A 21,054-nucleotide genomic window follows, 5' to 3' on the forward strand; every position below is an offset into this window, starting at 1 on the left:
GAAGTTAAGATTTGAAACAATACATAAGATTTCCAAACTTGTATGGAATCTCTCAGTCCCTCTGATAACAGCTCTTAGCACTTTAAGCTATCAGCAAGTCTACTTCAAATTGGAAGCTCTTACATGCACAGACCTTAACTCCTAATCTATTGCAAAATAATGTAGACGAGTGCTCAATTAGTAGTAATCTACAGAATATGAAAACCAAAATTATGAACAGTATTTGCTCTTCAGAAGTGTTTATGGTCCTGGATGTTCAGGAGAACTGGAACTCCTATCACGATTCCTTTAGCCACTGAATGTGAAGCAGTTTTGGAGTTGTTTACACTCCATGGACCCGACTTTCAAGTCTGCCAGTTATTAGTTGTCTAAACTTAAATTACATATTTAGTATCTCTGGCCCAACCACATATGTAAAACAGGAATATTTTTTTGTTTTTTGGTGGTGAGGATTACGTTGATCTATGTAAAATGCCACATTTTTGGAAATGACAAAAAAAAAAAAAAGATTCTTTTCAATCCAAGTGTCATTTGCTTTTCAGTAACCACAGTAGTCAGTTTCCTTAATAGAACAGGAAGAATTTTCACGTAGAAAACCAGACGGTTTTTAGGTTATACAGCATTTTGCAGTCAGATACACACCCAGAACTATCATTTTCGCTCTAAATACCACTAGTGTATTCCAAGTAATGAAAGAAAACACTAATCTCAAAGTCCTCTGATTTCAGAGGGAAACAGTTTTTCATTTTTTAACCGAATGTAAACAAGGTGTAACAATGTGCTAAGCAACCAGGAATGCAGCAACCCGGTGCCCCACAGAAAGCCTGGTACGCAGGCGCAGCGGCTTCTCCACCGGTCTCCGGCTGGCGCGTGACAACCGTGCGGTTTACCCTACTTCCAGAGCGATCTCACTGCGCACGCGCAACCGCATTGCCCGCCCCTCCTCGCCCTCCCTGTACCCTCGCCCTCCGCCCCGCCCCGCACGAGAGCGTGCGCGTGCGCGCGGCTCACCTTTCGGCCGAGGGCGCGCGTCCTTGGAAAATTCCACTCCCGAGCTCGCTCCACCCTGTGCGCCTCCTCTCCAGCTCCGTGCTCGACCGCTCAGCCAGCATCCCGGCGGCCTTTGCGTCAACAAAATGGCAGCCCCCATGCCTCGGGGCTTGTCCTGCTTATCCAGGGCCCTGGGATGGTGGTCTCGGCAGGTGGGTAGGGACGAGGCGGATGGAACTTTAGAGGCAGAAGGAGGAGGACAGAGTAGAAGGCTATAATCGTACAGTGGTCTTTGATGAGCTTGGACGATTCGAGTCTGACTTGGTCTGGGGAAGAGTTCGATCCCTCCGCGTCTCTCTTGTGGCTCAGTGAAGACAACCTGGGCGGGGCCTGGAGGGCGATTTCCATTTACTGGCTTTAAGCTTCTCCACAGTAGCTGTGGTCGTTTGGGTGAGAAGTTGTTTAAAGGAAGGAAGTAGTGACTTGGAAGGTGGGCCCGCTTCTTTTACATTCTTAAAAAAAACCAAGAAACTGCCAAGGATAGGGGTACAAGGTAGGTTGTGTCTTAGTCTGGAGCGAAATCATGATGGGGATGGGAGGGGGAAGGTCACCTGGCTTCTGAAAAGTTTGTTGGGCAGTTAGGAGCTAGAAGGACAGAAATAAGGGCAGCGAGACACTGCTTGGGCGAAAAAAGCAAATAGGGGGCTGGAGAGATGGTTGCTCTTTCAAAGGACCTGGGTTCAATTCCCAGCACCCACATGGTGGCTCATAGCCATTCATAGTGGGATCCGATTCCCTCATCTGATGTGGAGGCTTGCATGCAGATAGAACATTCATATACATAAAATAAATCTTGGGGGAAAAAAGAAGCAAAATAGAAGTGTGGAGAAGAAGAGAGAAGCGTGGAGGAAATGCCCCTAGGATCTGCTTAATGCTTTAATAATAACCGTCCACTCTTCAGTATTGGGTTGATACTAAGGTTCACTATCAAGCTGAAAGGTCTTTGATGGTAGGATTTTTGCTTTAATCATCTCCGTGTACAGCAGTACTACAGAATGTATTAAAGGAAAGCTTTTTGTAAGTGTTGACTGATGTTAATAAAAGTTATTAATTGGCTGTGGTAAGAGCCATCTCAGGTGTCCAAATAGTAATGTAGTTTCTCCATAGCAGTTGTTCCATAACTTCTTCTAAAGCATTCTTTGGATATACCCTTTCTGTAAGACTTTGCATACAGTTTGCTCAAGATAGGTTTTTCTTTCCAAATTACTTATATGCTAACCTTGCCTTTACCTCCCAGCCCATTCTGGTGACTCAGTTCCCAGCTGTAGTTCCAGTGAAAAACAAAAGCCGATTCAGACCCACTCCTCGTAAACTCAAGTACAAATCAGAGAAGGAGTTTTTGGAACATGCCAGGAAAGCAGGATTGGTTATTCCTCCAGAAAAGTTGGAACGTCCTATACATCTAGCCTGTACAGGTGAGGAACAGTATTTCTGGGCTTCTGACTCAATCCTCTACTGGCGCTTGGAATGCCTTAGACTGATTGATAGCATTAAAAAATTTCCCCCTTTTTTTCAAGACAGGGTTTCTCTGTGTAGCGTTGGCTGTCCTGAACCAGGCCTGTAGAACAGGCTGTCTTCAAACTCAGACACCACCACCCCTGACAGCATCATTAAATTAACCACTAAGTTCAACCTCAGTAACGATTAACTTTATATATACTATAATTCATAAAGTCAGTTTTGTTTTGTTTTTACAGTACTTGGGATGAAATTTAGGGCGCTATATGTGCTAAACAAGCGCTCTACCACCAAATTGTATCTCTAGTCTCCCTTTCTTTTTGCCTTTGAGACAGAATCTTTCTAAGTGTGTCAGGGTGGACTAGAATTTGTGATCCTTCTGCCTAAGGAGTAACTGAGACTTAACTGCAGTACTGGTCCTGTTTATGAGGTTGTCTTTTGATCTTGTTTTCACACAACTTCTAGAAAGAATGAAAGTTCTCCAGTTTGTAGAAGTAGAAACAGACTCTCGAAGGAGTTAAATTATTCTTTCTTTTCTGTTTTTTTTTTTGTGGGGGGGCCATGTTTGAGATAGGGTTTCTCTGTGTAACTGGATCTTGCTCTGTAGACCAGGCTGGCCTCGAACTCACAGAGGTCCACCAGCCTCTGCCTCCTGAGTGCTGGGATTAAAGATGTGTACCACCGCCGCCTGGCCCCTTTCTCAATCTTTCAACAGTTTTTTAATTCTCTTCTCTCCTTACAGCTGGTATATTTGATCCCTATGTTCCGCCTGAAGGTGACGGTCGAATGTCATCCCTTTCAAAGGAAGGACTGACACAGAGGACAGAGCGATTAAAAAAGGGTGCGACGTCACTGCTGGCGTAGGTATCAGAGACAGCTAGGGTTCAGTATTCTAGGCTGAGAAGAACATACGCTTTTATCCTTACTGTGTTGTATGGTATATTACATTGATTTCCTTCTCTCTTTTTATTATTATTATTATTATTATTATTTTGTTTTTTTGAGACAGGGTTTCTCTGTGTAGCTTTGCTCCTTTCCTGGAACTCACTTTGTAGACCAGGCTGGCCTCAAACTCACAGAGATCCGCCTGCCTCTGCCTTCCCGAGCGCTGGGATTAAAGGCGTGCACCACCACTGTCCGGTTTCTCTTTTTATTTTTATGTGTTTTTCCTTCATGTAAGTATACCAGAGAAACCCTGTCCTGAAAAAAAAAAACAGAAAAGCTGGGTGCTGTACCCCTTTAATCTCAGCATTCTGCAGGCACAGGCAGGTAGATCTCTGTGAGTTTGAGGCTAGCCTGAGAGCGAGATCCAGGACAGCCAGGGCTACTCAGAAAGACTCTGCCTTGAAAAAGAAACAAACAAACCAAAAACCCTACTAATGCCCACCTCCAGTTTTTGTTTGTTTGTTTCTGTTTTTTTGAGGCATGGTTTCTCTTTGTAGCCCTGGCTGTCCTGGAACTCACTCTGTAGATCAAGCTGGCTTCGAACTGGAGAAATGCAGCTGGCTCTGTCTCCTGAGTGCTGAGATTAAAGGCATGCACCACCAGGACTGGCTTTTCCTTCGGTTTTCAGTGTTGCTATTTAGAAGCTCTCTGTTCAGAATCTTGCTGGTTTTGGTGTCCCCCCCCCCTTTTTTTTTTTTTTTTTTTTTTTTTATCAAGACAGGGTTTCTCTGTGTGGTTTTGGTGCCTGGCCTGGATCTCCCTCTGTAGACCAGCCTGGCCTCGAACTCACAGAGATCCGCCTGGCTCTGCCTCCCAAGTGCTAGGATTAAAGGCGTGTGCCACCACCGCCCGGCTTTCTTTTTTCTTTAAGATTTACTGTAAATTGGTATTTGTGTTTGTAGGTGGGTATGTGCAATTGAGTGCTGATACAGTGTTGGGTCCCCCTGGAGATGGAATTGGAGGCAGTTGTGAGCTGCATGATGTGTGTCTGGGAACCTGGTTCTTCTGCAAATCACTATGCTCCCTTGGCCTCTGAACTACTTCTCCAGACCAAAGAAAACTTGATCTTTTTTGTTTGTTTGTTTTGAAACAGGATTTTACTGTATAGTTCTGGCTGTTCTGGAACTCCTATGTAGACCAGGCTGACCTTATACTCACTGAGATCCTCCTGCCTCTGCTTCCTTACCTGCTGACCTGCTGACCTGCTTGTTCATTCTTTACAGTGGTTGATTTGAGAGAGAGTGGAATTTACAGTCTTGACACAGTCAAAACGTTATTAACTGGGTAGAAGAGCATGAAGATTAATATGAACTATGAGTTCTGGACTTATATAAAGAATTAATAGTGTATTACAGTTGTGTTTGTTTCTGTCTATGCACTTGCTGGCTCATCCACAGCACAAGTATGGAGGTCAGGGCAGCTTGTGGGAGTCAGTCCATCCTCTCCTTCTACCATGTGAGTCCCTGAGAGTGAACACAGGTTGTTCGGATTGGTGCTGAGACCCTTTACCTGTTGTGACGTCACCTTTATGATGGTTATCATCTTAATTTACAGAATTCGAAGGATAAGAGGATTTGATGCTAATTTTAAAATCAAAGACTTCCCTGAAAAAGCTAAGGATATTTTCATTGAAGCTCACCTTTGTCTGAACAAGTAAGTGAACTCCCCATCTCGTGTATATATATGTTCAGTCTCCACAGCTGTTATTAAGTAGTAACTGAAGCTGGTTGTTCTTTTCTCCCTGCCTTTCCAGTAGTTTGTTGTCATTGTTTGAGACAGGGTTTCTCTGTGTGGCCCTGGCTGCCCTGGATCTCACTCTGTAGACTAGGCTGGCCTCCAACTCACAGAGTTCTGCCTGCCTCTGTCTTCCAAGTGCTAGGACTAAAGGTGTGTGCCTCCACCAGGGGCTTGTCTGTATTTTTAGGAGATTCTCATGCATTCCAACCTGTCCTTGAACTCATTATCTAGTCCAGATTGGTTTGAACTTCTTTTTTCTTTTCTTTTATTTTTCTTTTCTCGAGACAGGGTTTCTCTGTGTAGCCCTGGCTGGCCTGGAGCTCAACAGAGATCCACCTGCGTCTGCCTCCCGAGTGTTGGGATTAAAGGTGTGTGCCACCACCACCTGTTTATTTGTTTTTATTCTGTGTATGTGAGTGCTTCGCCTATATGCATGCCTGTGCGCCACTGCCCAGTTATTTGTTATTTGTATGCTGTGTCTATGAGTTACAGACCGTTTCTAGCAGCCATGTGAGTACAAGGAATCAAACCTGGGTTCTCTGCAAGAGCATGAAGTGTTCTTAACTGCTAAGCCGTCTCTCCAGTCCCAGGCCTCGAACTTCTGACCCTCTTGCCTAACCCTCTGAGTAGTGGGATAATGAGCATATATCACCACACCTGGTTTGAGTGGGCTTTTTTTTTTTTTGGTTTTTCGAGACAGGGTTTCTCTGTGTAGCTTTGCGCCTTTCCTGGGACTCACTTGGTAGTCCAGGCTGGCCTCGAACTCACAGAGATCCGCCTGGCTCCCCCTCCCCAGTGCTGGGATTAAAGGCGTGCGCCACCACCGCCCGGCTTGAGTGGGCTTTTTAAAAAATGATTTTTTAATGATTTGATCTCTCTCAGTTCTAGCTGTAATTGTTAGTGCTATCCTGGAATGGCTTCTGGTTTTCCCTATCTGATCCTGCCTGAGCATTTATTTTATCATGAACATTTCTCTTTCCTTGGTGATTTTGAGTAAGTTTCTCTTGATACTTGCAACTTTTTCTTAATTCACCCAAGTCAAGTTGCTAGGGACATGGAAGTTCAATGTCAGGAGCCTGGGATACATTTTTGAAATTTTTTTTTAGTCTGCTTATTATGTGTACAGTGTTCTGTCTGCATGGATGCCTGCAGGCCAGAAAAGGGCATCAGATCTCATTATAGATGGTTGTGAGCCACCATGTGGTTGCTGGGAATTGAACTCAGGACCTCTGGAGGAGCAGCCAGTGCTCCTAACCTCTGAGCCATCTCTCCAGCGCCCTGAAATTTTTATTCTTTGTAATTTTTTTCTTTTTTCCTGTCCTTTGTCTTATTGTGGGTTGAACCAAGGCCCTAATTCGAATTAAGCAGATGTCTCTGGGCTCCAATCTGCCAGCAGGGCTGGAATAGACCTAAGGACTAATCCTTGGATTCTTGTTGATTTTTTTTTTTTTTTTATTTTTAGTGGGGAGGGACGTTTACATGAGAGAAAGAAAGGAAGAGAGCGAAGGAAGGAGAGAAAGAGAGAGGTCTGTTGTTCAGTGGGGCTGTTTGGTACCTTTGGAGCTTAAATCCCGAGCTTTGTGCATACAAGATGGGTGCTGTGTCCCTACACCTGTAAGTGTCTGTTTCCAAGCTTCTTCATTTTTTAATCTCTCAACCTTGGTGTTTTCTTTTTCTTTTTTTGTTTGTTTGTTTCTTTTTTTTTTTTTTTTCTTTTGAGACAGGATCTCACTGTGTAGGTCTGGCTGATACAGAACTCCCTATGTAGACCAGGATGGCCTGGAACTCAGAGATCTGCCTGCCTCTATATCCCAAGCTCTAGGACTAAAGTCCTGTGCCATCACTCCTGGGAACCTGCACTCGTGTTGTTTGCTTGTTACCCAGTTTTTTCTACCATGGGATTGTGCATGCTCTTTCTCTTTTTAGTTTGTGTGTTTGTGTGTGTGCGTGCTTGAGGATGTATGTGAGTGTGTTTGCATACAGCATGTGTGTGTGTTGAAACTAGAGGACAGCTTGTGGAGATGAGTTCTCTCCTCCCACTATGTGGGCCCTCAGTCTTGACGACAAGCACTTTACCTTCAGAACCATTGTTTGTTTGTTTGTTTGTTTTTCAAGACAGGGTTTCTCTGTGTAGTTTTGGTACCTGTCCTGGAACTCACTCTGTAGACCAGGCTGGCCTCGGAACTCACAGAGATCCACCTGGCTCTGCCTCCCGAGTGCTGGGATTAAAGGCGTGCACCACCACCACCACCACCACCACCACCACCACCACCACCACCACCACCACCCGGCTCCTTCAGAGCCATTTTTTAAAAAAGTTTTTATTAATGCTTTGGGGATTTCACACCATGTATTGTGGTCTTATTCAACGCCACCACTGGTCCTCCTTCCAGATCCACCTCCTATCCCCCTGCCCACTCCCCCTTTTTTGATACCCCAAATTCAGTTTGTGCTGTTCATACATATGCCTGAGTATTAGGGCATCTACTGCAGTGTAGTTGACCTATCCTTAAAACTCTCTCTCTCCCCCAAAATCTACTAATTATCAGTAGCTCCTCAGTTAGGGATGAGCCCTGTAGCTAGAGTTTTCCTGCCTTGCCCACAGTCAGGACAAATCTCTGTCACCCGCCAGTCCCACAGCTGCTCAGACCCAACCAAGTAAACACAGAGACTTATATTGCTTACAAACTGTGTGGCCGTGGCAGGCTTCTTGCTAACTGTTCTTATAGCTTAAATTAATCCATTTCCATAAATTTATACCTTGCCACATGGCTTGTGGCTTACCAGTGTCTTCACATGCGGCTTGTCATGGTGGCGGCTGGCAGTTTCTCTAACTCAGCCTTCTACTTCCCAGAATTCTTCTCCTTGTCCCACCTATACTTCCTCCTGCCTGGCCACTGGCCAATCAGTGTTTTATTTATTGACCAATCAGAACAACAGATTTGACATACAGACCATCCCACAGCAGAGCCCCTCCCCACTCCATGTTAGACCGGCTTGATTTTATGCAGGCAGCCATGAATGTCATGATCCTCCCCAACCTCCGGCTCTCACAGTCTTTCTGCCTTCTCATCTGTGATAGTCCCTGAGCCTAGGGGAGGAAGGTGTTTACCTTCCTTACTGTTTTCAGTTTTCATTTCTACTTCACACTAAGATCTGAGCCAGAAGAAACACTTTATGTGTGCCCTGGTGGGCCAGTTTTCTAGACCCTCCTTGTAGAGCAGGACTCTTTGGAGAGACATAACATCTAAGTCCAACTTCCTGCACTTTCAGAGTCCAAGGGTGTCCGGGACAGAAAAGACACATGGCCATCTTTTACTGATTCAGAGATGAAAGTGTACATAGAGGCCGGCCGTTGGCACTGATGAGTGACTCATGCTCCATCAGAGAAGATAAGGGGCTTTTTATTCTTGCATGGCGTTGGACTTTGTTCCCTATACCAGCTATACCAGCATGGAACAAGAGTCAGCTGCACGTCTTAGTGAATATCCTTGCCCAACTAGATGTGATTTCAGAGGAATTTCTTTCTGCTCCAGAAACACAAACTATTAAATACTATTAAACGTCAAGATTTTGTGGTAGATCACAAATTAGTATGTCATGTACCTTCCAGTGCATAAGTAGAAAACATTTGTATAAATGAACTGTTTTCCATCTTCAGGACCATTTTCTTTCTTTCTTTTTCTTTTTTTTTTAATCAATAAGTAAAATTTTAAAACCTATTAAAATGGTATTTTGGAGTCTACTAAATGTTTCATAAAACATTAAAATGCAGTGGTTGGTTTGTGCTCAGTTGATAAAAGGCTTGCTTAGCATGCATGAAGCCCTGGGTTTGATCTCCAGCGTAAACCAGGCATGGTGATGCATGCCTGTAATTCAACCTTTTTTAAAAAAATAATTCCTTTTCCTTCCTTCCTTCCTTCCTTCCTTCCTTCCTTCCTTCCTTCCTTCCTTCCTTCCTTCCTTCCTTCCTTCCTTCCCTCCTTCCCTCCCTCCCCCTCCCCCCCCTCCCTCCCCTCCCCCCTTCCCCTCTTCCCCCTTTCTTCTCCCCTTCCCCCTTCCCCCCTTCCCCCTCCCTTCCTCATTGTGTTCTTCCTGCATGTGTCCCTGAAGGCCAGAAGATGGCTCCAGATCTCATTACAGGTGGTTGTGAGCCACCATGTGGCTGCTGGGAATTGAACTCAGGACCTCAGGAAGAGCAGTCGGTGCTCTTAACCACTGAGCCGTCTCTCCAGTCCCCCATTTTCAACTTAACAAAAAACAAAACAAAACAAAATTTTTTTTGCTGAATGGTGGTTAGTATGCCTTTAATCCCAGCACTCAGGAGGCAGAGGCAGGCAGATCTCTGAGCTCTAGGACAGCCTGGTCTATAAAGTAAGTTCCAGGACAGTCAGAACCACGCAGAGAACCCCTGTCTTGGGGAGGGGAGGGGCAAAAAACAAAAACAAAACCCTTTTTCTATTATTATATTGTGTTTGTTTTGTATATATATAAATGGGAACACACATACCACACACACCATGGCTCATGTGTGGAGTCAGTACTTTTCATGTGAGTTCTGGGGATCGGACTCAGCTTGTCAGGCTTTGTGGCAAGCCCTTAGCCACTGAGCCATCTTAGCAGCCCATTTTCAGGTTTCATAGAGGGCACCATAAGAGTAGGAATCAATGATAAATATAAATATATTTAGATAAATATATCTCTTTTTCTTTTCTAGCTCAGACCATGAGCGGCTTCATACCTTGGTGACTGAACACTGTTTTCCGGTAGGTTCTCATCCTTAGAATGGTGACATGCCTGAGCAGACAGATTCTAGACGTTACTCTGTTTTTGTTATTGTTGTTTCTCTCTTTCTTTTTGTCTCTTTTTCTTCTGTTTTTTTGGGGGCTGGGGGTGGGGAACAGGGTCACACTGTGTAGCTCGGGTACCAATTCACAGTCTTCGTGCCTCGACCTCCCTGGTGCTCACATTGTGTATATATGCCATTACTCTGCCTTTGGAAGTTAGGTCTGTTCTTTTCTTGTTCTTTTAACGTATTTTTCTTCTTAATTTACGTACTTTTATGTGCATTGGAGTGTTTGTTGTTGTTTTGTGGTTTTTTCAAGACAGTTTCTCTATAGTTTTGGTGCCTGTCCTGGAAGTCACACTGCAGCCCAGGCTGGCCTCGAACTCACAGGATCTGCCTGCCTCTGCCTCCTGAGTGCTGGGATTGAAGACGTGCGCCACCACCTCCCGGCCTTGCATTGGTGTTTTGCCTACGTTTATACCTGTGTGAAGGTGTCAGATTCCCTGGAACTGGAGTTATAGACACTTGTGAGCTGCCATGTGGGTGCTGGGACTTGAACTCTCATCCCCTGGAAGAGCAGCCAATGCTTTAGACCGCCGAGCCATCTCTCCAGCGCAAGTCCTTTATTTCCAGCTGAATGATAATGACTTAGCACAGACTCTGATGAGGGCCATGGCAAATGAGGAAAGAGAGAGGCTTTCAGTCCAGTGTGTAGATGCTGAGCTTGAGCTGAGCTTGAGAGTTAACTCTGAGCCTCACTTCACATGCCTAACCCACCGTCAAGGTTTTAACTGGAATTCACAACGCTTATGTTACATAGTGACTGGGTGCCTGGTACTTTGAGGAGCCCCCAAGAGTGGAGGCTTTGAAGTTCAGCTGGAGGTTCTAGAATAAGAACTCCAGTTTCTAGAAATTCAGTTTACGTTTCTGTCAGCCTCCTTGGGGACAAGTGTGCCTCATCTGTCGTAGCCCTGACAGCTCTGGAAAACACTCCCTTTCATTGCTGAAATGTGAGGGGACAAAATGAAAATAAAAGAGGGAAGAAAAAGTGTCCTATCAATAGAGGTACGTGCAGTAATTAGAAGAATGTGTGTGGGAGGAAGTGGTAATGTGTGTGCAGTGGTGGTGTGTGCAGTGGTGGTGTGTGCAGCGGTGTGTGCGGTGGTGGTGGTGGTGGTGTGTGCAGTGGTGTGTGCGGTGGTGGTGGTGGTGTGTGCAGTGGTTTGTGCGGTGGTGGTGGTGTGTGCAGTGGTGGCGTGTGTGCAGTGGTGTGTGCAGTGGTGTGTGCGGTGGTGGTGGTGTGTGCAGTGGTGGTGTGTGCAGTGGTGGCGTGTGCAGTGGTGGCGTGTGCAGTGGTGGCGTGTGCAGTGGTGGTGTGTGCAGCGGTGTGTGCGGTGGTGGTGTGTGCAGTGGTGTGTGCGGTGGTGTGTGCGGTGGTGGTGGTGTGTGCAGTGGTGGTGTGTGCAGTGGTGTGTGCGGTGGTGGTGGTGGTGTGTGCAGTGGTGGCGTGTGTGTGCAGTGGTGTGTGCAGTGGTGTGTGCAGTGGTGGCGTGTGTGTGCAGTGGTGTGTGCGGTGGTGGCGTGTGCAGTGGTGGCGTGTGTGTGTGTGTGTGTGTGTGTGTGTGGTGGCGTGTGCGGTGGTAGTGTGTGCAGTGGCGTGTGCGGTGGTGGTGTGTGCGGTGGTGGCGTGTGTGGTGGTGGTGTGTGCGGTGGTGGTGTGTGCAGTGGTGGCTGGTGTGTGCGGTGGTGTAGCGGTAACGCCCGCGTCACCGCTAACCGTTCACCACGTCTGAGCGAAGGGCTGCGGATTAAAAAATAGAGACAAAAGACAGCGAGTCATTCGTACGTTTGGATGTCGAATGCCGTTTATTGAAAGAGGGGAGAAACCTTAAATACGTACAGGCTTACAGCACAAATGGAGGAACCCCCGGAGGGCAGAAGTTCGCTGTCAATGGTCTACATTTCAGACTCAATGTTCGACCATCTAGCATCTAAGTAGTTAACACCCAAAATACAGGATACACAACAAGGAACTTCCCTCAAGCATTCAGAAGGGTGGATACCGGCAGGGAATCCGAATAGGGAGGAATTCTGATCAAGGTCAAGCAAGCAAGGCCGCAGCCACTCCCAGTCGGGGGCCAGGGCCCATGGCGCCCACACGGTGGTGGCGTGTGTGTGGTGGTGTGTGTGTGTGTGTGTGGTGGTGTGTGCGGTGGTGGCATGTGTGTGTGTGCGGTGGTGGCGTGTGTGTGTGTGTGTGTGTGTGTGTGTGTGTGTGGTGGTGTGTGTGTGTGCGGTGGTGGTATGTGCGGTGGTGGCGTGTGCAGTGGTGGTGTGTGCGGTGGTGTGTGCGGAGGTGGCGTGTGTGTGCGGTGGCGTGTGTGGTGGTGGCGTGTGTGGTGGTGGCGTGTGTGGTGGTGGCGCGTGCGGTGGCGCGTGCATTGGTGGCGTGTGTGTGTGGTGGTGGCGTGTGTGTGTGGTGGTGGCGTGTGTGTGCAGTGGTGGCGTGTGTGTGTGGTGGTGGCGTGTGTGTGCAGTGGCGTGTGCAGTGGTGGCGTGTGTGTGCAGTGGCGTGTGCAGTGGTGGCGTGTGTGTGCGGTGGTGGCGTGTGTGTGCAGTGGCGTGTGCAGTGGTGGCGTGTGTGTGCAGTGGCGTGTGCAGTGGTGGCGTGTGTGTGCAGTGGGTTTTCAGTGATTTGGAGAAGAGCCTCTTGGAGATGGATGGGTCTTTTTTTTTTTTTTTTTTTTTTTTTTTTAATGTGTATTGACATTTTGCCATAGATGTTAGGTCCCCTGGAACCAGAGTTACAGACCGTCATGAGATGCCATGTGGGTGCTGGGAATTGAACCCAGGTCCTTTGGAAAAGCCGTCAGTGCTCTTAACCTGGTGGGTGGGTCTTGGGGGGTGGTTTAATAAAAATGTAGTTTCAAGGTAAGCATGACCAGTACCTTGATCAAAATTTGGGAAGTGCTAGGTGGTGGTGTACAACTTTAAATCCCAGCTTTTGGGAGGCAGAGGCAGGCTGATCTATGAGAGTTTGGCCAGCCTGGTCTACAAAGTGAGTTCTAGGACAGCCAGAGCTGTTACACAGAGAAACCCTGTCTCCAAAAACCAAAATAAAAAAAAAAAAAAAAAAAAACCGTGAGAAAGAGGCCTAGAGATGGATGAGAGGCTAAGTACTTGCTGCTCTTCCATAAGAATGAAGCTCAGATCTCAGCACCCATGTCAGGTGGTTTATAGGACCCTGTGAGTCCAGCTCCAGGGGACCCCACACCATAGTCTTTCTGGGGACACAAATACGCACACACATACTCATAAATAAAACAATTAGAACGGTTGAAAGCATGAGGAATTGAGGCTTGAGAGATGTCTCAGTGGTTGGGAGCACTGGCTGCTCTTCCAGAGGACCCAGGTTCAATTCTCAGCACCTACATGGCAGCTCACAGCTGCCTGTAACTCCAGGTCCAGGGCCTCCAACACCCTCTTCTGACTTCATGGGCACCAGGCATGCACACGATACACAGACATATGCAAGCAAAACACCTATACACATAAAATAGTAAAATAAAAGTTAAGATAGCCAGGCAGTGGTGAGGCACACCTTTAAATCTCAGCACTCGGGAGGCAGAGCCAGATGGATCTCTGTGAGTTTGAGGCCAGCCTGGTCTGTAGAGTGAGTTCCAGGGCAGCCAAAGCTACACAGAGAAACTCTTGCAAAAACAAAAACAAAATACATACATAAATACATAAAAACTTGGGAAGAGATGGGGACTTCGTGGCTTCCATATGTAGTTCTAGCACTTGAAAGCTTGAATCAGCATTACGGCCTGGGTTAGTGAGTCCCTGTCTCAACCCCCATTCTCACCTAACATGGGGAGGAAGTAGGGACACACTGCCTGTTGATTACAGTGTATCAGTTGTGGTCTTGGCACACCTTCCAGAAGGGACAGCCCAGTGAATTCTTCTCTTCTGCCCACAGGACATGGTCTGGGACCTCAAGTACAAGACTGTCCGCTGGAGCTTCGTGAAATCTTTAGAGCCAGCCCAAGTCGTTCATGTTCGCTGTGTAGGCCTGATGAACCAGAGCAACATGTATGGCCAGATCACTGTACGCCTGCACACTCAGCAGGTAGAGTCACTGTTTTCTTCACTCTGTGTTAAGTATGTTAAAAATAACCCCAGAGACACCAGAATGCATCAGTGTTACTTTAAGGAATGAAGTCTCAGACTTCCTCCTGGAGTAGTTTGGCCAGGAGTGAGCCCAAGTTGGAATTCTCCACTCCTCTTCCGCCTGTGTGAATTCTGTGGTTCCTGGCCTACCCATAGTCTATCTCTTGAATGTGTCTGTGCCTGCCTGGATGCCATCTGATATCTAACTGCCACTGTGTCTGTCCCTAACAACAGGCTTTCCTCTGTATTTATTGAATAATGCAGAAAACAGAGTAAGGAAAAGGGATGATGGAGTCCAGACAGAAATCTTCAACAGTTTTATAAGGGCACAAACTTCACTGACCCCAACTGACCCTAAAGCACTCGGAAAGTAAACAGTCCTGTTGTCAAGTGCCGTCTCCAGTCTGCCCAGCACTTGTTACAGCAACTCCTTACCACGGCATACACATACACACTACTCGGGACCAGGGGCATGGAGGAGTATAAAACCGTGTCTTAGGCTAGGTTGTAAAAGCAGAGTACATGGGAGTTCAAGACATTATCACACTGTTCTCTTAACAGCTAGTTAAGCTCAGACTGGCTGAGGATACCGTAGGATGGCAGGCCAAGTCTCAAGTGGTCTCAGAGCTTTGAACTGGGCCGGGGGTCCAGGAAAAACATCTAGTCTCTGAATGCAAGGGATATTTTCATTAGCTTTATCACTCAAGCTCTCATGTTGGGCATCCTGCTCTGGACTGTTGAGTTCAGGGCTGCTTGGATTCTGTGGTTCTGGGGTTGAAGGCAGAGCCTCATGCATGCCTGGGAAGTGCTCACACCACTGTGTTCCATCACGTGGCCCAGGACTGTGGGTTCTCAGGAGAGGCTTGCTGGTCCCGGCCACTGCCCAGTGTTATCTCCACTCAGATGTGCTGTGAGGGTATTACTTCTCCTCTGCTGGTCTCCCACCTTCGCCACCCATCAAAGAACCATGAAGAGGAATATGTTAGCAATGATTAGTTCTAAGTTCAGAATTCTGAAATAATTTTAATTTTCTTTTCTTTTTTTTTTTTTTTGGTTTTTGAGGCAGGGTTTCTCTGGGTAGCTTTGCGCCTTTCCTGGAACTCGCTTTGGAGACCAGGCTGGCCTCGAACTCACAGAGATCCGCCTGCCTCTGCCTCCCAAGTGCTGGGATTAAAGGCGTGCGCCACCACCGCCCGGCAATTTTAATTTTCTTGTTAAGATTTTTCCAAAAATGATTGTATGACGAAAATAAAACAAAGTCCTCTGACAGGCCAGATTGTATTTCATCATTGCAGACTTTGGCCATCTATGATCGGTTTGGCCGGCTGATGTATGGACAAGAAGATGTCCCCAAGGATGTCCTGGAGTATGTGGTGTTTGAAAAACACTTGGTGAACCCATATGGAAGCTGGAGAATGCATGCCAAGATTGTGCCCACATGGGCACCCCCTAAGCAGCCCATCCTCAAGGTAGGCAGCTTGCATGAGGCTGTTTGTAGTCTTGACATCCTAAAACTCTCTCTTGGGCTCCACCTAGTGGTGCAAAGGAAAGATGCACCAGCCCAGGGAAGGGGAACTGTTTCTGGTTGCTTGGTGAGGGAGTGAAGCCATTGTGGGTAAACAACAGACTTCTTCGGCCTACGGGAACTTCAGCCTCCTGTTCTTTGCAGACGCTGATGATTCCTGGTCCTCAGCTGAATCCATGGGAGGAGTACGAAGAGACACAAGGCGAGGCCCATAAACCTCAGCTTGCCTAATGGCATAAGTGACTCCTGAGGAGCCAGGCGGTGGTGGCGCACGCCTTTATTCCCAGCACTCGGGAGGCAAAGGCTGGCAGATCTCTGTGAGTTCGAGGCCAGCCTGGCTACAGAGTTCCCGGCAGCCACAGGGCTACACAGAGAAATCCTGTGTGGGGGTTGGGGGGATAATGGGTGATGGGGCTGCACAATCACCTGCACCCTATTTACCCTGTTGGCTTCCCTTGCCCTCTCCGGCCCTGCCCAGGCCTTTTCAGAAGCCTCTCCCCACTTACAGTTGTGGCTGGTATCTGGCCCAGGTAGGTGGCTGGGATTCCTGGCCATGGAGCATCTTCTTTTTAAAGTCGTGTTTACCTTCTGAGGTGAAAGGAAAGCAGCGTGTCTGAGAACAAACGTGACACTGGGCTTTTCACAGGAGGAGCTGTGGGAGCAGACTGACAGCATTCTTTGTCTGATTATAGGGCAGAGATCAGCATTTGAAATAAAATACTATCAAACTGTTGAATAAACTGTGTTCTGTACATTTTTCCTGGTTACTGGATAGAGCAGTCTGTGATGCCAGAAGTAGAAACTAGTGTAGTTATGAGGGATGCAGCTTCAGGAGTTCTAGACTAGAATACTCAGTGTTTATAAACTAGGGTATCCCTGGAATCCCATCCCTGGGCAAATGGAGGCAAGAGGAGGACCAGTAGCTTAATGCCATCCTTGGCTCCATAACAGTTTAGAGTTAGCCTGGGCTACTTGAGATCATGTCTCAAGAACAGCAGCAGAAAATAGGGTGTTACTTAATTTAACATGTATGCGTGTCCTGTCTGCATGTATGTTGTGCACTACATGTTTGCCTGGTGCCCTGGAGATCAGGAGAGGGATTGGATTCCCTGGAACTAGAGTTATGGGTGGTTGTGAACCACCATGTAGGATCTGAGTCCTCTGCAAGAGCAACAAGTGCTCTGTACTGCACACCTCTCCAGCCCAGCGTACCACTTTAAAAGGTCTTTGGATACACTTACTGAAGCAGGTGTTTTTTTATTTTTTTTGGTTTTTCGAGGCAGGGTTTCTCGGTGTAGCTTTGCGCCTTTCCTGGAACTCACTTTGTAGACCAGGCTGGCCTCGAACTCACAGAGATCCGCCTGCCTCTGCCTCCTGAGTGCTGGGATTCAGGCCACCACCGCCCAGCCTGAAGCAAGTGTTTAAAAATTTTTTTTTCAAGACAGGATTTCTCTATGTAAACCTGGCTGTCCTAGAACTCACTCTATAGACCAGGCTGGCCTCAAACTCACAGAGATCCACCTGCCTCTGCCTCCTGAATGCTGGCATTAAAGGTGTGCCATTATGTTCAGCTTAAAATTATTTTTTACCTTATTTATTTTATATATGAATCCAAAGGGAAAAAAAATTATCCTCCGGCTTCTGTGTACTTGGTTTTGTTTGAGACCAGCTTTGCCCAGAGCTTGATCTATACCCAGGCTTGCCTAAACTGGGAATGGTCCTGCTTCGTGAATCCTGGTATCACAGGTGTGAATGACCATATCCAGCCTGCATTTTATTTTGATTTTTCAAGACACGGTTTCTCTATGTAACAGTTCTGGTTGTCCTGGAACTCACTCTGTAGCCCAGGCTGGCCTCAAACTCTCAGTGATCCACCTGCCTCTGCCTCCCAAGTGCTAGGATTAAATGTGTGCGCTGCCGCCACCGCCCGGCTTGGCATTTTATTCTTTTTTTCTCTCTCTCTCCTTTTTTTTTTTTTTTTTTTTTTGGTTTTTCAAGACAGGGTTTCTCTGTGTAGCTTTGCACCTTTCCTGGGACTGTAGCCCAGGCTGGCCTTGAACTCACAGAGATCCTCCTGGCTCTGCCTCCCGAGTGCTGGGATTAAAGGTGTGTGCCACCGCCGCCGCCCGGCTTTCGGCATTTTATTCTTATTAGATTTGTTCTCGCCCCCACCGCCACCATTTTGTCCCTGGAGATTAAGCCCTCACCCCGGCTCTTTGTCCTTGCTCCACCGGGATTGTTTGGAGAAGGGTGTGGGCGTGGGCGTGCTCAGTGTCCTGGGATGTCCGGGCATGAAAAGAGGAATCATTATTTCCCAGCAACAAGCCGGATTCATCGTGCTTCTGAGTTCCTCAATGCAGTGTGAGTTCCAGGGCCTGCGAAGTATAGCTTGATTGATAGAGTACTTGCTTTGCATGGACGAGGTCCTTGGTTCAGCAACACACACACACACACACACACACACACACACACACACACACACACACACATACACACATACATACACATACACACACACACACACACACACATATACACACACACACACACACACACACACACACACACACACACACACACACACACACACAGAGCAAAAATGAGAGCCCAAGTTCTCAGACTTAATTTTTCTCAAGACTAAAATTTTCTTTGTCACTTCAAGTCAGAAGTAATCTGGTCTGACAATGTCTAGACTAGGGTGAAAATAAACTGAAATTGGGTCAGAAATTAATGACCTAACTCTGGTTTCTCTGAGTCTGCCCTTCCAGCAAAGCTGCAAACCGGACAGGCCTTATTGGAGGAAATTCGTGTTATTATTTGTTTATCAATTATTTATTACATGTGTGAGGGAGGGAGTGTGAATGTTGTCTATGATACAGCTTTCAGATGGAGGTCAGAGGACAACTTTTCCTTCTAATGTAGATTCTAGGAATCCAGGAAGTGAACTTGGGTCGAGTTTGCATGACAAAAGCTTTTACCCACTGAGCCACCTCACTGGCCCCACAAGATAGGGTTTTGTTTGTTTGTTTGTTTTGAGACAGGGTTTCTCTGTTTAGTTTTGGAGCTTATCCTGGAACTCACTCTGTAGACCAGCCTGGCCTCCAACTCACAGAGATCCACCTGCCCTGCCTCCCAAGTGCTGAGATCAAAGGCGCGCGCCACCACCGCCCGGCAAGACATGTTTTTATAACAGCTTGTGAGCATGGACTGTGGAAACTGAGATATATCTGTGCTTAGGGAAGAGAGCACTGGTGGGTGTTCTGAAGTGGCCAGGCTCATGCTGTTTAGTCTCAACCCTCTGGGCTTGAAATGTCCATCAGTTTGCAGCATTACTGCCCAAGTGGGGCTTGGATACATCCTATTGCCTGAGCCCTGGGATTAAGGCAAAATAAGAAGTGCTTTGAGCCAGATCCTTAGCTGGGGAGTGTGAAGGAAGGGGGATAATCCCAGCAGGGAAGAGAAGCGGAGAGACAAAAAAGCACTTAGTAGGCAAATGTTACATTGATTTCTCTTGAATTTATGAAAAACAGTGGTTCAGATCAACTGTTTCATCCCGTCGCCATGCATCTGACTCAGGGTCTCTAGATAATCCTAAATCGCAGCTAAGCATAGCTGCCACCAGGAAGCCAGGGGATAAGTGCAATTTTCATTTCCTCTGGGATCAAATCCAGCTGAGCAAATGGCCCCAGATGTGCAGGGCTGGCTAGGAGAATCAGGCAGAGAGCATCTGTTAGCTGTGATTCTGGGCACTGGCAGGGAATAAACCAGATCACCCAATGTCCTATCAGATATAGGGTGGCTACCCTAGACGAGCAGGCATTTGACTGCTTCTCTCTGTTGACAAATCCACCATTATAAATAAGCTGGAGCCAAGTACAGTAGCTGAGAACAAGCATTCTTTATTATTTCCCCAGGTGGCTATTTGTAACATTGAATGTGGAGATAATTTTGTTTTTTTCACCTAGACTAGACCCAGTGGGATTGCTCTGGGGTGCACAGTTAGTGAAGTCTACCTGAGCTCAGAAGTTGCAGGGCTAAGTAGCCACAGCCCAGAACAACACACTGCTGTAGAAACCCAGTGCAGAAGAACTGGGTATGTAGGAGGGCTCTGTGTGGGAATGAGGGCAGCTGGCCCCCAAAGGAGAGTGGGTGACTGTTAATCTGTTCCCTTTTGGAAATGGAGTACTCAGCTGTTTTTTCTGTGAGGCATTTGCATATAGACTCCCGGTTTGCTCACTGGGCATTTGGTCTCATCTGGGGTTTTCCACCTCTGTACGGTCCGGTTAGCGAGTGGGACCCGCTGTTGTCCTGAATGTAGCCGCTCAGCTACAATAGTCTGCCTGTCTGCAGTCCTTCTTGCTCTCCCAAGCCATTTTCCTCTTTCCTAGTTTCCCTTTGGTGATATCATATAACAGCAACCCTCTGTTATCTCACGCTGCTTAAGCAAGGTAGCCTGAATGATTGTTGACAGGAGAGCCAAGACACAGTGAGCTGCTAAGAGGTTTTGTGTTTACGTGGTGCCTTGCCCAGCCCTTGGGCTTCTCACTTGGCCAGGAGTGCTAGCTACTCTTTCTGAAGGTAGCAGCTGGGATTCTGACTGTGAACAGGACCTCTTTTCTTTCCCAGGCTCCTCTGGGAAGGGGTGCAAATGAGTCAGAGTGGTTCTTGCCTAAGAACCAGAGATCTCTCCCCTTGGCTGCATTTCCTAAAGAGGGGTCCTTTTTGCTGACTACAGAAACACCAGGAAGAGGAGGCAGGGAGGTGAGCTGTGGAGATGGCAAGAGCTGGGCCAGGAAAACGGGAAGATGGCTTACTGAGCACATCTGGAAGGGAGAACACCTTGTACAGTGTGGGGAGGACCCTGAGAAGTGTTTTTCCTTGTCTGTTCTGTGGTGTCACTGTGGACACCAGCTGTGACATAGATGTCAGAGCGTCTAATTGTTGACACTTCAGCCATCAGTCAGGGCACAAATGGGAAATAATCAAGGAGAAATTGGAGGTTCAAATCAAATACAAAGCCCTTGAGCTGGGGATGTGACTTGCCGATTCCTGAGGATCGGGGTTCAGTCTGTAGCACCACACATACCCACAGAAAGACAAAGGCAGGGCTGGGGTTATAGTTCAGGTGACAGAGCTTGCCTAGCACGCATTTGCCACCACTGCATACACTGGGCATGGTGGTGCACCCCGTAACCCTGGAACTCAGTAGTGTGATGCAGGAGGATGAGAAGAGTGAGGTCAGCCTTGGCTACATAGAGAGTTCTAGACCAGCCTGGGCTCCATGGGACCATGTCAGGGAATGGGATGAGAAGGTGGTCTAGGTCGGTGAGGTTTTTTGGGGGGGCACATATTTTGTCTTCCTTTTCCTCTGACTTATCTTTCA

General features: G+C 47.2%; 1 protein-coding gene across 1 annotated transcript; it reads left to right on the forward strand.

Annotated features, from left to right (window-relative positions):
- Positions 1-1,042: 1,042 nt before the first annotated feature.
- Mrpl45 (mitochondrial ribosomal protein L45) lies at positions 1,043-16,411 on the forward strand. The gene is made up of 8 exons (XM_006971871.4): positions 1,043-1,202; positions 2,288-2,465; positions 3,251-3,368; positions 5,008-5,106; positions 9,908-9,956; positions 13,956-14,105; positions 15,442-15,615; positions 15,816-16,411. Exons 1-8 carry the CDS (start codon positions 1,137-1,139, stop codon positions 15,900-15,902), a joined length of 921 nt encoding a protein of 306 aa, XP_006971933.2. The 5' UTR covers positions 1,043-1,136; the 3' UTR covers positions 15,903-16,411.
- The last annotated feature ends 4,643 nt before the right edge of the window (positions 16,412-21,054 follow it).

The sequence above is a fragment of the Peromyscus maniculatus genome, chromosome 8, assembly GCF_049852395.1.
Source record: "Peromyscus maniculatus bairdii isolate BWxNUB_F1_BW_parent chromosome 8, HU_Pman_BW_mat_3.1, whole genome shotgun sequence".
Taxonomy (NCBI): Eukaryota; Metazoa; Chordata; class Mammalia; order Rodentia; family Cricetidae; genus Peromyscus; species Peromyscus maniculatus.